A 21,838-nucleotide genomic window follows, 5' to 3' on the forward strand; every position below is an offset into this window, starting at 1 on the left:
CAAATAAAATTAAGAATAGAAATGTGAAATGTGTCAAAGAGAAAACACCCCGACCAAAGAGCAGAAAACAGCCTAATGCAACCAATGGATCTTGTATACAGCGACAACATTCCGCACCTAGAGACGTGCTTAAGTTTGTCCCTAAACACAATTATGTACTCATTAAGTGATAACTCCGAATTATATAAAAGAAACTTAAATTAAAAATCATACAACACTAACAAAGGCCAGAGGTTCCTGACTTTAGGACATGCGCAAATATCAACGGGGTAAACCAAGGTTTTTTTAATCTCAACCCTCCCTCTATACCTCTAATGTAGAAAGCAATACGCATAGTACAAATCAGTCAAACGTCAAAATAGGTACGAAGAAAACTAAACACAATGACAATGATACATTAATTAACAAAGGTCTCAAGTCAATTAATTACATGTCAGCTCCAGACCTCAATTACATTGATTGAAAGATTATGTCTTCATCATAATTTGTGGGACAATCAGTGGTTGAGAAATGTAGTCAGTTACCTTTGCTAAGACAGCGTTTGTTTGATCAAGCTAACCAAGAGTTACAATTTTTATTAGATTCTTCTTCAAAGTGTAGATTATATAAGTATGTTGTAACAAATGTAGTTTTGCAATTTTATTTACAGAAATGCATACCTGTACTTTTTCGTAAATGTATAACAAGAATTCGTTTGTCTTCACATAACCTTTGTATTGAAGCTGGACGTTATTTTGGTACTTATAGAAATGAAAGAAATTGTATTTTTTTGTTATTTAGGAGTAATAGAGGATAAATTTCATTTTATTCTTCAATGTAGAAGATATACTGTTTTGCGAAAAAAACAAAAAAAACAAAAATTACTGGTCTAGGCCATCAACTTTTAAATAATAGAATTATTATGAGGTGAAAACACAAAACAGCTTTGTAACTTTGGAAAGTATATACATTTCTCTTTTAAATAAGGAAACAGTTTATTGTAATAAAAGATATTTTGTATTGATGAAATTTCTGACGTCACCTATTGTTTATTATGCATATTGTTTATATTGTTTGTAATATGCCATAAGTATACACTGTACATGTACTTGATTATACTGATGAGCCGTAAGGCTCAAAGTTAATAAAGAATTTGAATTTGAATTTGAATATGAATATCAAGCAAAACCCCTCCCGTTAGGGTTTTAGTATCATATCATCAAAATATATATGAAAAGAACATAAACTGTATCATGTAAACAACAGGTTTTAGAATAAATGTATTTATTTCGGATGCAAAGACCCTATTAGAGAACCTATATTAAAGCTAAATTATGCCATTTTAAATGACTCTACAACAGTATCGTAACTATATCCCTTATAAAATTATCAATTGTAACGATTTCGATTATCGTTTGTCATAAACTTACATATTACAATTCTATTGTTACCAAATATCTTCACTTGTTCAGCGTTCCCTTTTCGTTAATATCAGGAATTCGGGTTGCTTTCTATTAAGCTTTATTACTCTGTATATTAAATGTTAGTTAAAATTACAGCTAAATTATATGATTATCAACAATGAAATAGGCAAAATATATATATAAAGAATTATTTAACTAGCATTTAACTACATATCATTAAGCTATTATTGTAAACTTTGTTTCCAGAGGTTTTTTTTATCTATCTTCAGTAAACTTTGTTTGTTTGTTTGTTTGTTTGTTTGTTTGTTTGTTTGTTTGTTTGTTTGTTTGTTTGTTTGTTTGTTTGTTTGTTTGTTTGTTTGTTTGTTTGTTTGTTTGTTTGTTTGTGTTTGTTTTTTTGCTATAAATATTTTCTGTTTTAAACAGAAATTTTGCATTTGATGTTAGTATATCTGGATCTGATGTCATATAACAGTTTGTTTTTATGTTGTGATGTTACTGTCCCGGCCGAATTAGATGGTTTGAGCTTACACACAAAATTTGACCTCGCAACATTCTTAATGTTAGGAACATGTAATCCAGGATTTGCCATTGCTTGCGTATATCATATGTGTTTTTCTGTCTCCGTTTTTTTTTAATCTTTTTTATTATTATTCTGCATATCTGTTTGTTTACTATACGTTCCTTATATACGTTCCTAAGTGAGGAACATGATTTTCAATGATTTTCGTTTGTTGATGTGGTTCATTAGTGTTTCTCGTTTCCCGGTTTGTATAAAGATTAGACCGTTGTTTTTCATGTTTTAATAGTTTTACATTAGTCATGTTTAGGATCTTTTATATCTTGCTGTTCGATGTGAGACAAGGCTCCGTGTTAAAGACCGTACCTTGACCTATAATGATTTACTTTTACAGATAATGACTTGAATGAAGAGTTGTCTCATTGGACTCATACCACATCTTCCTATATCTATGAGAGATTCGCCAATTGCTGAATCACGTGCGCTATCCTGTTCACTTCTTTGGCCTTAAGTCTCTGGTGTAGGCAATGATAATACATTCTTTCTTCATCTTATTTATTTTGAAATGTACACATGTATATAAAAAACTAATAACATTAGTTGAAATAATATCAATACATGAACTGTCGCCGTGATGTTCTTCTATTTGTCTTGAAAAGGGTAACAAAACGGGAAACGAGAAACACGTATATATTACATAAACAAACGACAACTACTGTACATCAGAATCCTGACTTAGGACATGAACTGTCGCCGTGTTGTTCTTCTATTTGTCTTTAAAAGGGTGTGTATAAATGACAATGGTATTAATGACATTGTGTTTATATGTTTCCCTTGATATTGTTCTCATACTTCTAAATTAATTATTCCTATAAATCAGATGTGAATCTTGGAATCAATTTAAACGTCATTTAGAACACTTGAATTTCTCAGCAGTCAATCATTATGAAATACTATATATTCTATATCAATATAACATAGAATATCTAATATTCCCATCGATCGTGGAGTTTTCCAATAATGGCGGAATGGAAAATTAGAATGATTTAGGCTTTTTTGTTTGCGATGTTCCGCTACCATTAACTCAATCAGCAAAACAAACTGCTAAATGTAAAGTGTGTGGCTATATTGACAATTTTGTTTACTGATTATTGTTTAGGTTCCAACGTCCATTACTGAAACTGTCCTTTGTTAATTTACGTCACAGAGTGTCCAAAGTGTCATGCGCATTCGTAGGTGTTTTGATCGATAGTGTAAATCTCGGTATAGCTGATTCCTTTGAGAAGCGACAGATGAAACCTACAAGACTGTGACACACAGAGAGAGCATAACATCTGTATTAAAAGGGTAAGATTTTAACAATATACTCATTATATACTTACCGTGTAGCGGGACATCGAGGTTTTTCCGATACTTTTCTCTCACTGGAATATTTTACTTCAAACACATCTATAATATTGTTCTTGTAATTGGGGAAAAAATTACATGACATATTAATCAAGTAAATGTAATTATTCGTATTTTTTTCGTTAGATAATCTCTGCATCTTGTACGTTTTGGTAGCTTGCTTAGTTCAATGACAATGAATTAATATATTAATCAAAGAATTAACAGGAAAAACAAAGAAAGCCAACAGTACATGCCATCTAAATCTCACCATACGGACATTACTTATGTTTCAATATCTACGCTATCAACCACTTATAGGTTATAGCTCCTGATAAGAATCCATTTTACAAAATGTATCTTAGTTCTGTTATTGGACTCTCCTCATAAAAGTCAATTCTTTATAATTTATAAAAGAGGATTACCTATCAGTTTAATTAAATGACAAATAGGAGATCGGTAATGCAAAATTAAACATGTCGCTTTTGTTGCTTAGAATAATAAAAATAGCAGCGAAGAATGATACATCAGACCGTTTGGTTGTAATTGTAAGCTGTCAAATTTTCTATCATTTCTTTGTTGTTTGCTTTTAAAGATAAGTAAATACAGCCACACCAACTGAATTAAATTAAAATCAATAAATGTTCTAAATAACTCTTCAATCTAAGACTTACAACATTCCGTCAACAACAAATTATTAGCATCAACGGATGTGAAGACAATTAACACCCACATAAAATAAAATGGGACTTGTCCCATGTGCCAAGGTAAAGGGATTTCGTATCAAATCTGAGGGTTCGGGATTACATTCACTATTAGACAAAAAACAAGTTCACTAACCCATGGAATTGTTGCCATCGTTATTAGAAAAAGTAAGAAACCTGATGAAGTGGGAGGATTCATCAAAGCGAGAAAAATGCATGTTAAAAAAAATTCTTGTGATAAACTTGACTTTCATGACGTATGCGGCTATAAGGCATAATTAAGTTTATTCAAACAGTACCTAATTGATGAAATCACTCATGTTCCGATTAGTTTACATTGTGTTATCTTGTAAATGAATGTACAATTGAAGATAATGCATCTTCCCTTGAGAAAAGTCACATTAAAGGATAGAGAAACGTGTATATTGTTAAAGATGTTAAAATCAATATTATTCCTTTTATAGAATAAAAAGAGATTCCAATTAAGAATGTTTTGGAAAGAGGATCTAGAATAAAAGAGAAAACTGATCTACAAGATTAATTTGTAAATCGTAGCATGTTCTGCTTCAGTCAGCATGACAATTACTTAATCGATATTTATGTGTTAGAGATGTTATTAGATCATTATTTCATAAAACAAGAAACAAGTTATGAATTTTTAAGTGAATGCAAATATTAAATCTAAAAAATCTTTGTAAAGAAAAGTTCTCAATAGAATATAACCGGTGTCGAGAAACCGTATAATGAAGAATCTAGCTAGGAATCGACTTTCAGTATATAACATATCGAGGAAAAGAGGATACAAATGTAAGACTTTTTTTTTATCTCCCTTCACAATATTCTTTTCTCAAACTAGTAGTTGAAAATTGTGCAATATATCTGAGGAGTTATTAAATGGTGATTGCTTTACGCCGCATCAGCACAAAAAAGCTTTAGTTGCCATGGCTCTTTATTTCAATATATCGCGGCCAGATTTTATTGTATCATCAACCCAAAAAATAAAATATATCACACAAAAGGATGTTTATTTTTATATTCACTTTCTCTGCGTATATTAACCTCACAGTTTAGCCGATGTTAATTTATCCTCTATAGATATACATCGACATCGTGCAGATGTCTAAATGTTAATTATTCAATAATGGGTCATTATAGGTCTGCAATTGATAATCGAATCGATTTAGTATTGTTCGATATGATGGTCTATATACCTGTCCAACACATCCGATAATTACTGGACTACGCTATAGAAAACCTTCCATCGATCTACAATAGCTTAATAAATACAACAAAAGGTAGGGTAGATTCCGGATGTCCTTTCAAATACAGATAGCCAGGACGAATATTGTTTTTTCTGGCATTTTGTATTGGTTAATATGAGTGTTTATTAAATTATCGTATTTAGTAGTGACGATGATGATAAGGAAGAGTAGGAAGGGAGAAGGGGACAACGACGACGATGATGATGATGGAGATTAGAATTGTAATTATAGAATGATTTGGTTAACATGCTGATTACTGAGGCTGATTTAACATGGCTTCCCTTAAAAGAGGATAACATATAAATTATGTCTTTCTCAAAACATGGCATACTAGAATTGCAAGTTATTAGAACTACTGAACAAGTCATTAGATCGTCATTTTGTACGTCTATCAAATGTATTTTCAAAACATATTTCTAAGCAGCGAACGACTATTATGTCCGGAACCAATATAAAGAGAATTAGATGTTGTTGTTTTTCCAAATGCAAATAGCCTAATCTGATAAATTTGCAATGAAAAGGATCTGTCAATAAACCAATTAGGATAAATGGCTTACTTTCTATGACCTCCAAATAAGCTTCATCTATATATTAGTTGTAAAAAGATATGACAATCAGTCTTCATTAAGAAAAACTTAATATCCTAATGCAAATTAGACTGGTTTGCTTAGTTTTATCTAGTTAACATCCAGTGGCAAATAAAACATGCTTATCCACGACGATGCATATTAAAAAGTTATTCATACTGAAAACATATTTTATAGTATAGAATTTTTGAAAACAAATAAAATGGTTAAGGTATGTTTTATATATATATAGGTTACTATAGATACACACATATTCTGCTATATATTCTAACTAACTTTTAAATATTAACGGTGGTTGGCATAAATCTTACAATAAAAGAAATGTTTTAATTTTCCCCGTAGTGTACTTTCCTTTTTATATCTACAAACTTTCCAACATCTCATAAGGAAGCTATTAAACTTACCAAGGAGTAAATTTGAAGTCATCACATCCCTTTGAAAAGGTCATGGAGCCAACTTGATTTGGTTGACTGTTATAGAAGTTCTAAAGAATAAAAGGCTTACGTGTTGAGCCTTGATATTTTAAAACCACTGGTATCCATTTAATATACAAGGACATCAAATGACGGAGGATTGTAAAGTAGATCTAGATGTCTTTTCAAATAATTATCCACCTCCTCATACCACTGTATAGATAATGTCATCAAAGTTGAAATTAAAGCAAGGTATAAAATATCTGTTAATGTTTTATAAATTAATTTAATTGTTCTAAATCTACCATAAAAGCACGTATCTTTCTTCGGTATATAATTTAATGCATATATATCACGAAATGTGTTTACCTTGTTTAATGTTTTTATAGATCAAAGTGCTTTTTCTGGAAGGTATGGAAATATAAATTCAATAAAAGCAATGTTGCGTTGCTGAAATAATTGATCAATTTCATACCTGGTACAATGCAAAGTTCTAAAGGGTTTGTATTGTCAAGCACAACAACGTACTATACTTCAACCAGATTTGTTCTGATTTGAAATATTTCCTATTTGAGATACATCTCGAAAGTGTTTATTTTAAACCAACAAAAACAACATAATAACTTCGACCTTCATATGATCTCCAGAAGAATTTTTTTCCGGAAGTTGTAATTTATTTTGAAAAAATATTATACATATTCTATGCAATTTGATTCCAAACAAACTGAAAATCCATCATCTGCTATGCTTGTTATTTATCAACGTGTTTCCTATGGTATAAGGCATTGCTGGTTATTCCGACAGATACATTGTACCCTAGGGAGAATATAAGAGTAATGGAATCTGTAAACTTTACGTGTATTATTCCCCCTTCTGTCAACTGAGGGGTAATAAATGTTATCGTTGAAGGACAAGAGGGTGTATACATTAGTTTTTCATTTAACGAGAGATCTTTTCTGGTAACTACGTTTTATCTTACAAGAATATAGTCCACAGAGACAACAATAAATTCAAATTAATTGATAGGGTATAATATTGTTTTTCAAGCATTCGGTTTTCTAATTGGATGAAGGATAAATATAAAGAACAAATACCTTGCCTTTTTAAGATTTTATTATAGATTTAACATGAGGGATTTTTCCACAGTCAGGGAATTTATATAAGAAGATAATGTATGAGTGACAATGAAACAACTCTGTAAATTCGTCTACGTTTAAAAAACCCAGATTAGCAATAGCAGTCAAATTTCAGTCGTATACATCAGATTTAAGTCTAGGATATATATTTCTGTGTATATGTCAGACTCTTTAGTAATTTCTATACTGTATGGATTTTGTTGTAGGAAATACGCCGATCAGTTACTTGTTATACCGTTGATTGATAAAGTACTCTTGGTGAATATTCCACCACTTCTTCTTAATTAAAGTTACACTGCGATTTCATATTCATTCTTCAATCTTATTAAAATTAAATATCCGCACACGCTCATTTGTTTATGCTTGGTCACTGCGTAGGGCTGCCTTGAGCAATTCATATCGGTTGTCTTTTAATTTTGTTTTTGGAAGGGGCGGTGGAAAGTGAGGGATGAGACGAGACCTTAATTACTGCAGCACACATTAAAACTCGTTTTCCTTGTTTTTTTTAAAAACATGACCGTTCTCTGCCGTTCAGAATGAAGGAATAATTAACCCAGTTTTCTATTTTATCTTATTGAAAGGTGTGTCCTAACTTATTGTTTTAACCCATTGTGAGTTGACTTATTCTGAAGGCGTTTAGTTAAGTAACTGTCTTTGTTCATTGATACAATATCTCCCACTAGGAACGTCGTATGTGTGTTGTATTGATTATCTATCGTAAACGTTTTCCCAAGACTAAGTTACATCCTTTGTAGAATTATTAATCATTAATGTTTTTACAAATCCGTAGCTTTCTTTTACTAAGGAACATGTACGTGGTATAGAGCCACGTGTCATTGTAGTGTTGATGCGTTTTCGTGATACTAATGGTATTCTAAACTAATAACCAAACTATAGATTAAGGCATGTGAAAAAATGAACACGATGAAAGACAGATATAAATAGAATCAATTATAAGAATATATTCATATGAAGATACATGTAAGACACTATAATTACACTATAAGCGCTAACATTTATAAAACATTTAGTTTAACATTGTAGTCATATCAAGTAAAGAGAGAGAGCTGTTAAAAAGGAAGTTGCTGAACATTTGTATCAATAAAATGGTAACCATTCTAAAGAATGTTCATAGTTATGTTCATTGCATTTTCTTCTCAAACCTGTCTTATGACCTTTGTATCATCTTGTTCATTTGGGTTATATATTTTTCCCGACAATCCTGTCATATGACCTTTGAGTATTTGTCTTGTTCACGACTATCTAATGACATTTGTATCATTTTCTTCACAACAATCCGGTCGTTTGACCTGCGGATCATCTTGTTCACAATAATCAGACAGTATAACATGCGGGTCATCTTGTTCGCACCAATCAGGCAGTATAACCTGTGGATCATCTTGTTCACACCAATCAGGCAGTATAACCTGCGGATCATCTTGTTCACACCGATCAGGCAGTACAACCTGCGGATCATCTTATTCACACCAATCAGGCAGTATAACCTGCGGATCATCTTGTTCACACCAATCAGGCAGTACAACCTGTGGATCATCTTGTTCACACCAATCAGGCAGTATAACCTGCGGATTATCTTGTTCACACTAATCAGGCAGTACAACCTGTGGATCATCTTGTTCACACCAATCAGGCGGTATAACCTGTGGGTCATCTTGTTCACACCAATCAGGCATTATAACCTGTGGGTAATCTTGTTCACACCAATCAGGCAGTATAACCTGTGGGTCATCTTGTTCACACCAATTAGGCAGTTTAACCCATGGGTCATCTTGTTCACACCAATCAGGCAGTATATCCTGTGGATCATCTTGTTCACACCAATCAGGCAGTTTAACCTGTGGATCATCTTGTTCACACCAATCAGCAGTATATCCTGCAGATCATCTTGTTCACACCATTAGGCAGTATAACCTGCGGATCATCTTATTCTGTGTAATCCTTTTGGTTTTCTGTTACCAAATGTAGCAATGTCTAATCTGTCTTTAGATTAAATTAAATGGTTTCCCACTTCATTTAAACGTGGTTAAAATGACTTAGCTCCTTAGCTGCATATGTATAAATATAAAAATGCCAAGCTTACAGTGCGTACGAAACCAATACAAAGTATCATGCAATATATCGCTTAATTTCATAAACTCGTCCTATTTTTTAAATTGTTTCCTGCCATTAAAACATATTGCGCCGTTTTTCCTGGTCTATGTGAACTATTCGCATCACACTTCCTTATGGGACAAAAGCACTGTAATATCAGAGTAGAAGTCAACATTTATATGTCTTCAGTATTCTAATAACGTACAACATATTTATTGATTTCATCATGCTGAATATTGAGATGCCTTAAGATATCTTGCATCAATTTAATTTGGTCAATCGTAAAACAGAATAGAAAATTATCAATAACCAACATACAATATTCATTTTATTTGTCAATAGTTATATACTGTTAATGCTTGTAAACAACATTAAATAAATGTTTCGGAAATATTTGAGTAGTTGTTATAAAAGTAGAATTAATAGCTTTCTAAACAGTCTGTATTGGCGAATACGTTTATATGCATTTTCTGGACCGTATAATATTTAAAGAAAATATAAAGAATCAGTATGCTGGTAACATATAAGTAAATTGATTTAAGATAATAAAGGCTTCAATTCATTATATTGCTGCCGTTTTCTTTGTTTTCACAGATCTTCAGGAACAATGTGACTTGTATACAGAAGTGTAAAAAAATTGATTGATTTATTTTTCCTTGAATATATAAAAGAACTCTTTTTTATTCGTATATGCATCTGATTAGAAAATATTGATAAAAAATTGTGATAGATCATTGTGGCATGAAACAAAATATATCACATTATCTTACCTCCTATACATTTCTAAGAATGTCATTGGTTAAAAGCGCCCTCGTGGAGACCATGTATATTTGATATTATATTTCATAATGTTTTTTGTTCAATATTATGTGTTATTTGGGATGTCAGAACAAAGTGAAGTAGGTCTCAAATTTCCGTCGGTGTTTTATGTCGTCTGAGCAGTTAGGCGAAGTGGATATAGGGCACTGTTAGGTAAAATGAGCCAAATCTTACTGTTTTGTATGACAGTAACTATACGAGTAAAGTCTAGCATTTAAACTTTTCAAAAAATTGAAGAAAAATACTATTGTTTGTATATGCATTACTTATAGTCTGAAATTCTGATTTTTTGAGATTCTGGCACACGGTAGTCACAAAGTCATGGTTCATGTTCTTTAAACTGACGATCGAACTAGGAATAATTCAAAGAACTTTACTCGAACACCGCACGTGACAGGTGCGTTTTATTTGGGTTATGTATGCTTATGAATGTCAGTTTATCTACCAATGGTCAATGGACCGGACTCTCTCGGCACTTTGGATTCCACCACAAATAAAATCTGGCCTACACGGTGCAGCCAAGTGTGTTGAAAGTGGCGTTAAACACCATCAATTAACCTATCAATCAATGACTAACAAATGTATGCTATATTCGGTTTACATTTTATCCAATTCAATAAAATGTGATGCAAGTTCGCTCTCTCATTTACACCCCCCGCCCCACAATATTTTGTTATTCAAATGTTTGTAATTCACAAACTTCCAAATGCATTCAGATCTACAAAGTTTTCACAAACACTACACATTAAGAGTAGGAATAAAAAGAATCTATACTCAGAAAAGCCAGATTACTTATTTATTTTTATGAACATATTGAATGAGAAAACATGACATGGTCAATACTAATTTGCGGCTTTGTAGTGTTTCAACACGATTTTGGTTAATTTCTAGGCATTGCCAATAGTTCAACAATTACGCTATTTTAATGACAAATGTGTTTAATTTTCATTTCTGAAAGAACTCTGTTCGCTCTAACTCTGTAGTGCATTGTTTGTTACTTGTTCTGTTGAAACTATATTAACAATGTTGGAAGTGTTGAATATAAATGAATTATTGAAGGCTTCAGGAAAGTTCTAAAAACAGTTCATTGATGTTTTTTCTTGGTTCGGCAATACCATTTAAATAACTTGTTTTGTATATACTTTATTCGGAGACAAATGAAAATGAAAATGAAATAGATAAACTTCAATCCTTGGTTAATTCAATTTGTTTGTTTCTTTCCATCCTTTACATAGAAGAATGACAGATACATTTTACAAATCCATTTCATTGATCATTCCGTGATAATTTTTAGATTTTTGTTACTTAAGAATATAAGATTAAGGGAATAAACACAGTTTTAATGGAAGGACATGCCATAAATGTGTTTAAATTTTGTCTAACACCTTCGCATTCGGCCGATTTTTTAGTAACTTAAGTGAACTAAGATAATATATAATCCATATGCTTTTGGAGCAAATAAATCTTACGAAATAGGGATAAAACAATCAGTTGCGATAATTCTATCGACTATTTATTATTTGTGTGATTTTTAACGGTCACTGTCTGCCAATGGGCCAGTGATAAACCATGATAACTTGACCTTTAAGAAGCAGTTATCAATCTTATATGTTTTAAAAAGGTCGTAACGGAAAAGCTAGTATTTTTTTCAATATCCATCGACAGTTAGATCGATGCTCTCACGGAGGATGAAATTTCTCTTGATTTGATAATGAATTATTAATAGTTTTGTAATAAGATTATCCGGGTATCATTACTTTATGAGATGCTTGGTATTCTTTTATTATAAACGTGAAGGCGTAAAGCGCAATATATGGTTTGAGTTATGAACTATAAAATCGTAAATTATTTCTAGTGCTGGAAATAAAACCGTGCTTATAATTCAAAAAGAACAACTCAGATATAATATATAATCATTACACTTTTAGTATGACTCGCATATTGCCCTTTCCGTTACGGATTCCTCGCCAAGTCTACCAAACTTTAAGTTACAACACGCACGTATACTTTTAATCAAATACAAAACATTAGATTTACATTCAGACGACATTTACATTAAACTGACATTTACGTAACAGCATGGTACATATTTATTACCACCTATTTGTTTAAGTGTGTTCTGGTTAAATGGTTGCGAAGCACTCATTAAGTGTTGCTAGTTGTTTGAATTTAAATGTTAAATGAATATTGGATCCATTAAAAAAAAAACAGTAAATGATATGGTCAGTGATTTCGACTTGGGTTGGAAAAAAAACTCCCATCTCAGTCTTAAAATGTCGTGTCTAGGTTTCGAACGTTAAAGCCAGGCGAAAACAAAATTACCGAATTGAACTTTTGAACAATAAATTGTACATATGGAATATACAGTCATATGATTATGATAATCTAAATGGAAATGAACATAAAATGCATCTTATCTATAGGATTCAGTCATTACCTAACAAGTACCAAATCAATAAGCCGATATTGTTTTCCTAAGCAAAAAGGCTTAAAGTTTTGGGGTAATAAACGAGAGATACACGCTTTCAGAATACATAATAAAAAAAAAACAAATTCAGCGATTTAAAAAAGCTCAACTTCTGGGAAAACAGTTATTTGATAATATGTATTGTACAATGCTGTCTTAATTGCAGTTAACATTTTTCCTGTTTTATTGTAATATAAGCCGATCAATATAAAAAAAATATTTTTTTAAATACCATAGCACTTATGCTTCTGTAACGTTGATTAACCATCTCTGGAACCTATAAGAACTTAGCTTTAAAGTTCCTGTTCAGTAATTAAATAAGCATTGGGACAAATTGACAGTGACTTTTCTATATTAGCTGTCTTCAAATACAAAAATGTATCAATACTGCATCAACCAATTAAGATAAAATGCATGTGCGTACATTTACCACACAGTAGTACTAGTAGCTGTCAAATATATCATTCTACAATTTGTAGATATAATGACGATATAAAAAAGAAGATGTGGTATGATTGCTAATGAGACAATTATCCACAAAAGACCAAAATGACACAAACATTAACAATTAAAGATCACCGTACGGCCTTCAACAATGAGCAAAGCCCATACCGCATATAGTAAGCTATAAAAGGCCCCGATAAGACAATGTAAAACAATTCAAACGAGAAAACTAACGGCCTTATTTGTGTAAAAAAATGAAATCATGTTTTGCTTACACAACAGAGACAACTATTAATGATATACAGCTATTTACATTCTGACACGGTCCTACATTCTATCGACACCTATATTTTTACAATGCATAAACTCATGTTTTATTGGATTTTTTATGACAATTTTACACTAAATCCATCGTTTGTGTATTGACTGATATTCTAGTTTTAGAAACATGATATTTTTCAATTCTTTTTGGCTTTCAACTAGGTTTTAGTAATTGCGATTTCTATCGAATCTATACATTGTGTTTGCAGTGGTTTGCTAGTTGATCGTTGTAGCTGTATTTATTCAATGAGTTAAACCCATTTTACTGGATTTTTTAGTTGATTTTATGTTGTGCTGTTTCATGACTGTCTAACGTTAAGGGACGGTTTTGGAGGCTGCACACACATTGTGTATATTCCGTGATCAAGAGCCTGTAACCTATTAGTTATTATCAGTTCTTACTGTACGACAATTTTTTTATTTTTTTTTCGTTTACTGTTTTGTAAATAAATTAGGCCTCTAGTTTTTAAGTTTTAGTTGTTATTTAACGTCGGGACTTCTTGAACTTGATATATGCGGTATGGGTTTTGCTAATTTTCGAAGAACGCACGATGACCCTATAGCTGATAACGTCTCTGTCATTTAGTCTCTGGTGGAGAGTTGTCTCATTGACAATCATACCACATCTTCTTATTTTATACTTAATTGAGAGCAAATAAGAACTTTCTAGAAGCGCGTTTTTATCTTTGTCGGAAATTACTGCATACTTCATCTTTCGGTAAATAGATTGCTTATGCCGAAGATAAAGAACTCAAGTCGAACCTTACTATTAATAAACTACTTTAGTAATAAAAGAATGACTAAACAACCTCTTCTAAATTGACAATTTGCATAGTTAAAAAGGTTCCCTACTAACAATACGTTAGTATTTTGCAATATTGCAGCCACATTGCATTTGAGAGGTAAAAGTTTCAGCTTGACATTTCTACCAGTAATGAATAGATTTTTGTGTCACAATACAATGTACAAATGAAACCTGGAAAACTCAGTTTAGTTAGACAGTTAATTCATCAATATGTCATGACTACATTTACCTTACAATAAACTTAAATTATCTTAGGCGAAGTTATGGCGTAATGACAACAATAGGCTTTAAGTGCGCAGAATAATGTCTGCGTTGGTGTGGCTAAATTTACTTTTAGGCATTTAAGCCATCATATATAGTATCAGTGCCTTGAATTTGAAATTTCATAACGTTTTATAAAAGTGCTTCGAACGCACTTGACATTTCTGAAGTCTTCACTTTTTTAAATGTAATATAAATAATTTGAGTATAAATTAAGTATTTAACCATTTCACATTTTCTATCTTTTCTTCAAACTGTCAGGTCTACATGTTTTTTTCTTTTTTTCTAGTTTGTCTTTGTTTGTTGTTTGTGGTTGTAAGAGAAATAGTGTGTTTGTGATTGACTATTGTTTGATGTCGTCTGCTGTGCGTTATTTATTTTACTATTGGACCTTTTAGGTTTTCTAAGAGAATATCCTGCATGGTGTTGATCAAAAGAATCAATGAAAAAAGTACTTCATATATAATGCCTTAAAAATAACACAGCAAATATACCTTAAGTAAATATGTAAGACTATTCTCCAAATGAATAGTTATTTATATATATATATATATATATCAGTCTAAAGATTTGCACAACGGTACTGATATAAGGTGTTATTAAACGAAAATGTTGTTATAAAATCGTGTTGACAAATATTTCGGCTCAACAAATATTGATCACGTATATTGATTTATAGTGTTTTGTTTAAATTATGATATTCAGGATTAAAATCAATCGACCAAAACTTACCTGTATTATTACTGATCTATTTTCACACCTTGTACATTATGTATCAGTATTGTTAAAACTTGTGACACAAGAAGAAGGCCATTTGTTGAGCCGAAATATTTGTCAACACGATTTTATAACAACATTTTCGTTTAATAACACCTTATATCAGTACCGTTGTGCAAATCTTTAGACTGATATAATTTTTTCCTTATCTGCATAGTATCGCCTATTTTAGACGATCCGGTACATAGTAAATTTGCTTGTTGGTCCTTTTTATAGACTTTTATATATATATATATATATATATATACAACTCGTCTAAACATCAACCCAACAATGTTAGATCTGTAAATTTGCTTTCGCAAATTTTTGGTTCTTCCCTCGCCGGGATTCGAACCCATGCTACTGTGATATCGTGACACCTAATCGCCTGCACTGCAGCCGTCCCGCTAGACCACACGACCACCTGGGCTCTCAAAAAAAGAGCTTTCGGTGGCCATATGTTACCTTTCCACGTCAGTTTTAATCTAGCGGCGTACTACAGTACATGATATATAAGGCATGAAGATGTTATTGTTACAGATCGGCTAAATTATCTATAGTAAAGGATCCTACAAATTAATGTAAGATACAGTCACAGAAAATAATTATATTCATAAGTACGTCTGAGTCAGTGACAACCCTACAACAGATGTATCCATCGGATCGCCATCAATGATGGTGATACATGGCTGTGTACATAATGTATATACAACTCGTCTAAACATCAACCCAACAATGTTAGATCTGTAAATTTGCTTTCGCAAATTTTTGGTTCTTCCCTCGCCGGGATTCGAACCCATGCTACTGTGATATCGTGACACCTAATCGCCTGCACTGCAGCCGTCCCGCTAGACCACACGACCACCTGGGCTCTCAAAAAAAGAGCTTTCGGTGGCCATATGTTACCTTTCCACGTCAGTTTTAATCTAGCGGCGTACTACAGTACATGATATATAAGGCATGAAGATGTTATTGTTACAGATCGGCTAAATTATCTATAGTAAAGGATCCTACAAATTAATGTAAGATACAGTCACAGAAAATAATTATATGCATAAGTACGTCTGAGTCAGTGACAACCCTACAACAGATGTATCCATCGGATCGCCATCAATGATGGTGATACATGGCTGTGTACATAATGTATATACTACTCGTCTAAACATCAACCCAACAATGTTAGATCTGTAAATTTGCTTTCGCAAATTTTTTGTTCTTCCCTCGCCGGGATTCGAACCCATGCTACTGTGATATCGTGACACCAAATCGCCTGCACTGCAGCCGTCCCGCTAGATCACACGACCACCTGGGCTCTCAAAAAAAGAGCTTTCAGAGGCCATATAAACTGCAGCCGTCCCGCTAGATCACACGACCACCTGGGCTCTCAAAAAAAGAGCTTTCAGTGGCCATACAAACTGCAGCCGTCCCGCTAGATCACACGACCACCTGGGCTCTCAAAAAAAGAGCTTTCAGTGGCCATATAAACTATATATGGCCACCGAAAGCTCTTTTTTTGAGAGCCCAGGTGGTCGTGTGGTCTAGCGGGACGGCTGCAGTGCAGGCGATTCGGTGTCACGATATCACAGTAGATGGGTTCGAATCCCGGCGAGGGAAGAACCAAAAATTTGAGAAAGCAAATTTACAGATCTAACATTGTTGGGTTGATGTTTAGACGAGTTGTATATACATTATGTACACAGCCGTGTATCACCATCATTGATGGCGATCCGATGGATACATCTGTTGTAGGGTTGTCACTGACTCAGACGTAGATATATATATATATATGTGATCATGGATGTATCAACATGGGACACCAATATTACCGTACAATGTGTGGGTACAGAAACATTAACGCAATGCATAGGAACCCATATTGGTTGGATTAGTTTTGGAGTGTTAATGTTGTAAAGGCATTTTAACTTCCTTAATTTAAAACAAAATTGACGCTGTTTGAATTACAAATAAGTATTTGTTTGAAGGGGAAATTCTCCAGAGAATGAATGCAGATATTTAAATGCATCAATTGACACATTTAAGCAACGTGTGTGAATTAACCGTTATAAAATCCCATTGAAAGGATTAATGTCGGTTTTATAGGATGGTGCTAATATCTCGAATTGGCGTCATGTTAATATGTGATAAGTGTAAACTAAAATATCTATATAGTCACGATGTGATAATTAAACTTCGTGGTTTATTCCTAAATATGATTATTTGAATTATGCAAAGCTCGTTATAACCATTTTGAAGGTTTGTTTTGACCACGCTATTTATTACGTGTATTTAGTTGAACGCAACAAAAAATCAATTTAAAAATAAGATGATGTGGTATGATTTCCATTGTGATAACTATCCGGCAGAGTCAAATGACGTACAAATAAGCAATTTTTGGTCATCATGCGGCCTTCAACAATGATAAAACCCCATACATTATTTACAATGTAGCTATAATAGGTCATGAAAAGCAAAGAAGAATGTGAAACAGCTAAAAAGAAAAACCTAATATCCTTATTTATGACAATTCATTTCACAAAAAAGAATATGTCAAAAATGAACCAAAGACAACCACTGAGTTACACGTCCCTGCATTTGGACAGGCACATGAAGAATGTGACGGGTTTAATATGTTTGTGAGAGTTTAAATCTTCTCACGACTAACCCGGGACAGTTGTGTTACAACAGTCTATTATAATAAAATTTTGTTTAAGTATTACATGTGTATGTACACATGCAGAAGCTTGTATCTGATATCTCCACCAAGCACGGAATAAATTAGAGGTCTCCGTCAATAGTCTGAAAATTAATCGTTCCATTTTCAATCCAATAAACAAGATCCAAATATCTTTTTTTCAAATCACAGATATAGGGTTTATAAGTCAAATTTATCAAATATTGAATGATTTTGATAGACATAATTGTTTTGGGTAAGGGTGAAGGTTGGTACATATTAAAACGTTCAAATCCGCTGCATTTGTTTGCACTAGTCCTAAGTCAGGAACCTGATTTTTAACGGTTTTAGTCTGTTGATGTAGTTCTTAAGTGTTTCTCGTTTCTCGTTTTTTATATAGATTTATTTAGATCGTTGGTTTTCCGTTTGAATGGTTTCACACTTGTCATTTTTTAAGGCCCTATGATCTATGGTGGTTTACTTATAAACTGTGACTTGGATGGAGAGATGTCTCAGCGGCCTTCTTACCATATTTTTTAATACCTTTATAATTATACATTTTTTCTTCTTTTTTTTTACACAAATACATTATTTGTCCAGATTTTTAAATCTTTTTTATTCCATTTTATTGCAGCTTATAACCATATTTTGTTACATTTCGTACATACATGTAAATACATACTACATAAATAAAATCCCAGTTGAATTTCACAACTGTCTTTACCCTATATGTGTTCTGTTGGTATTAATTGTGTTTTGCAATGTAGATTGCTCAATTAGCACTTTGTTCCAGTTTAATTGTTGTAATTGGATCATTAACACATGTGAAAATCAGAAAATAGAAATAGCCTTGAATCTGAGAATAACACTGTACAAACAAAGCAAAGTTGAACGGTGGTCAATAGACTTACTCACACTCTGGTATGGACGTATAACAAACAATTATTATATCTGTACCTGAAAAATGTTTATGTAGAATTATATGTTTAGCGAGCTATTTGTTTCCATCCTGAGAGATTTATATAATTATTAAATGGATCGATATGATTTTCTTTCTAGATTATAGCCAATCTTAATATTAGTTTATAGCCCTAATTACATTCAAGTTCATTATCCTTACGATGAAAGTCCAAGTCATGTACAAAAAGTTCATGTTTTATATATATATAAACGAGTCTAAATTGAATATATATATATATATTGTATAGGCTTATCTTTTGTTTTCTTTAATTGCTGTCTTTATTATTCTTTTAATCCTCTATGCTTCTTTTTTATTGGTAAAGCTATTGCATACAAGCCTTCAGACTATCATAATGTTAAAGGTCATATAAAACTTGTGTTACATTCAATTGGAGTAATACACATGCCATATTGTAGAAGAAGTGTATTGTTATAGATTCCACTACATTGCACTTATAAATATTTCAAGATAAAAAAAAAATATGTATTCCATGCATACAGAAGTATTGTGTCCGTGCAGAAATGTATACCCATTACATTTTCAATGTTTTACATGAGAAAACGTTTGTGTTTCATGCCAATCATTTCAATAGACACAATTGATATGACTGGTGTTTACTACTATATAAGAGTATTGGCAAATTAGCAGACACATATTGCTTAATTACAAATAACTACTTCTATCAAACTTTACGATAAATTAAAATACATAAATATATTACAACGAGAACCCACCTTTAAATCCATAAGCGTAGGTGTCGTCATTGTTTTCAGTGCTTTTATGGTAATACATCGACACTCTAAAGGGAAAAATAAGGTGCAATTCCGTTGACATTTAAACAATCTTGTTTAAATCTATAAAGACATGAATATATCTTCATTGTAACATGGTAAGCAGGACAAACACATTCTCCCACTGAATAATCAAGCTTTTCTGTTTAAGGGCAAAGATTAAATATTCAGTTGTTTTATATCAAGTAATACAAATTCAATGTATTACATAATAATAGGTCAATATTTGAATTCATTCCGGAGTTATGTCACTGCCGAGAACAAATTTAAAGTCTCACTTCAGTATTAACGGTTCATAATACAAAGAAAAAGTAAAATCGATAAAAATGACATTGTCAGTTGTGTATAGATATAGGAAGAAGTGGTATGCGTGCCAATAAGACAACATCAGCACTTTGATCTTTCATTTTCTATTAATGTCATATATAAGAAGTATGACATCTTGGGTTCAACATAATGTCATACAAATGCGCTTTCCATCTTTGCACTTTGGATGATACTATACTAAACGTTAGCTGTGTTAACCGGTAATAAAACAATTCATGCTAAAGCTTTCAACTTTTACGTAATTTGATATACTTGTATATTTGTTTGTATTCTCTCTTCATATTATATGTGCTCGCTTTGAGATAAAGATCTAAAATGTTATAGGTAATTTTTATGTAAAATATTTGAACACTATGTGTATTTGTTGTAACACTGTAATTATCTCCGTTACCTAAATACTTGTATGAATATAGATGAATAAGCATTATGTTTTGAAATGCCATATCTTGCGCCCTTATGGAACAATGGAAGGACTCCGTGATTCCATTAAACCTGAATCATAGTCACTTTTAATACTAAAATGTCCCAGCTATTAAGTGACAGTGGGATTAAAAAGCGTTAACTAAAAAACAAATAAGCCGAACAACATTGATTCTGAAATTAAGTATTAATCATAATTTTTTTCTATCTTATTTTGCAGGCACTAACATGCAATTGCTCCTTATTGTCCCCCTTATAGGGGTTATAATGGCCGCTCCTATGGCTGAAGAAAGAAACATCAAAGGTTAGAACTAGAATATTCACAATAGCTTAGTTGATATTGATTAAATTGTTTATTTGCTGTGCAGTCAAATCGTTCATTTAAGTAAGCCTGGCTGACAATGGATTCATTTTCAATCTCAGGAATACAAAACAAATATGTCGAATAAAAAGAATAACAAAAATACCGAACTCCGAGGTAAATTCAAAAAGGGAAGTCCAGAAAAATTGACAAAATTAATAGATGTCTCTAGAATAAAGATTAAAATATAAAAAAGAAGTTGTGGTATGATTGACAACTATCCACAAAAGACCAAAATGACACAGACATTAACAACTATAGGTAACCGTACGGCCTTCAACAATGAGCAAAACCCATACAGCATAGTCAGCTATAAAAGGCCCCTATAAGACAATGTAAAACAATCCAAACGAGAACAGTAATGAATTACTCATATTATGAACCAACTGGTATCTTGATTCAAATAGATAACAAAACTATTCAGTAATAAATCCTTAAATTCATAGTTTGCAAAAATATATATATATCTTTATTCTCGTAAACCAAAGTACAATGGTACAGAGACATATACAAATAAATTAACATAGTATAAATTTTAAATACAAATGTAAAAATAGAGACATAAAGTGATTACCCAGGAGATTCTAGGCATTTAATAATAATTCTTATAAACTTGCACAAATTATTTAGTTCAGACGGGTTGCTACTATTCATGAGACCTTGAAATTTTAGAATATTTGGTCTGTTTATAAAAGGTTTCTTTAGTAGCAATTGTCTACTATCGTCTATTGCTGAGCATTCTAAAATGTAATGGAACTCGTCGCCAATATCACCGTTATTGCACAAAGTACAAATACGATTTTCTCTCTGAATGTTTTGCCATCTACCAATTTCGATAGGAATTTTTGTGTTCAAAGTTCTAAATCTACAAAAAGAAGCAATGTTTTTGTCATCTAAAATATCAAAGTAAG

At 32.1% G+C, this 21,838-nt stretch overlaps 1 protein-coding gene across 1 annotated transcript in view; it reads left to right on the forward strand.

The window, feature by feature from the left end:
* Positions 1–3,117: 3,117 nt before the first annotated feature.
* LOC134688486 (uncharacterized) overlaps positions 3,118–21,838 on the forward strand; it is a 41,770-nt gene continuing 23,049 nt past the window's right edge. The window contains exons 1-2 of the mRNA XM_063549249.1: positions 3,118–3,270; positions 20,787–20,870. Of these exons, the coding sequence (XP_063405319.1) occupies positions 20,795–20,870 (76 nt within the window). The 5' untranslated portion in view covers positions 3,118–3,270; positions 20,787–20,794. The remainder of the gene's footprint in view (positions 3,271–20,786; positions 20,871–21,838) is intronic.

This window comes from Mytilus trossulus, chromosome 10, assembly GCF_036588685.1.
Source record: "Mytilus trossulus isolate FHL-02 chromosome 10, PNRI_Mtr1.1.1.hap1, whole genome shotgun sequence".
NCBI lineage: Eukaryota > Metazoa > Mollusca > Bivalvia > Mytilida > Mytilidae > Mytilus > Mytilus trossulus.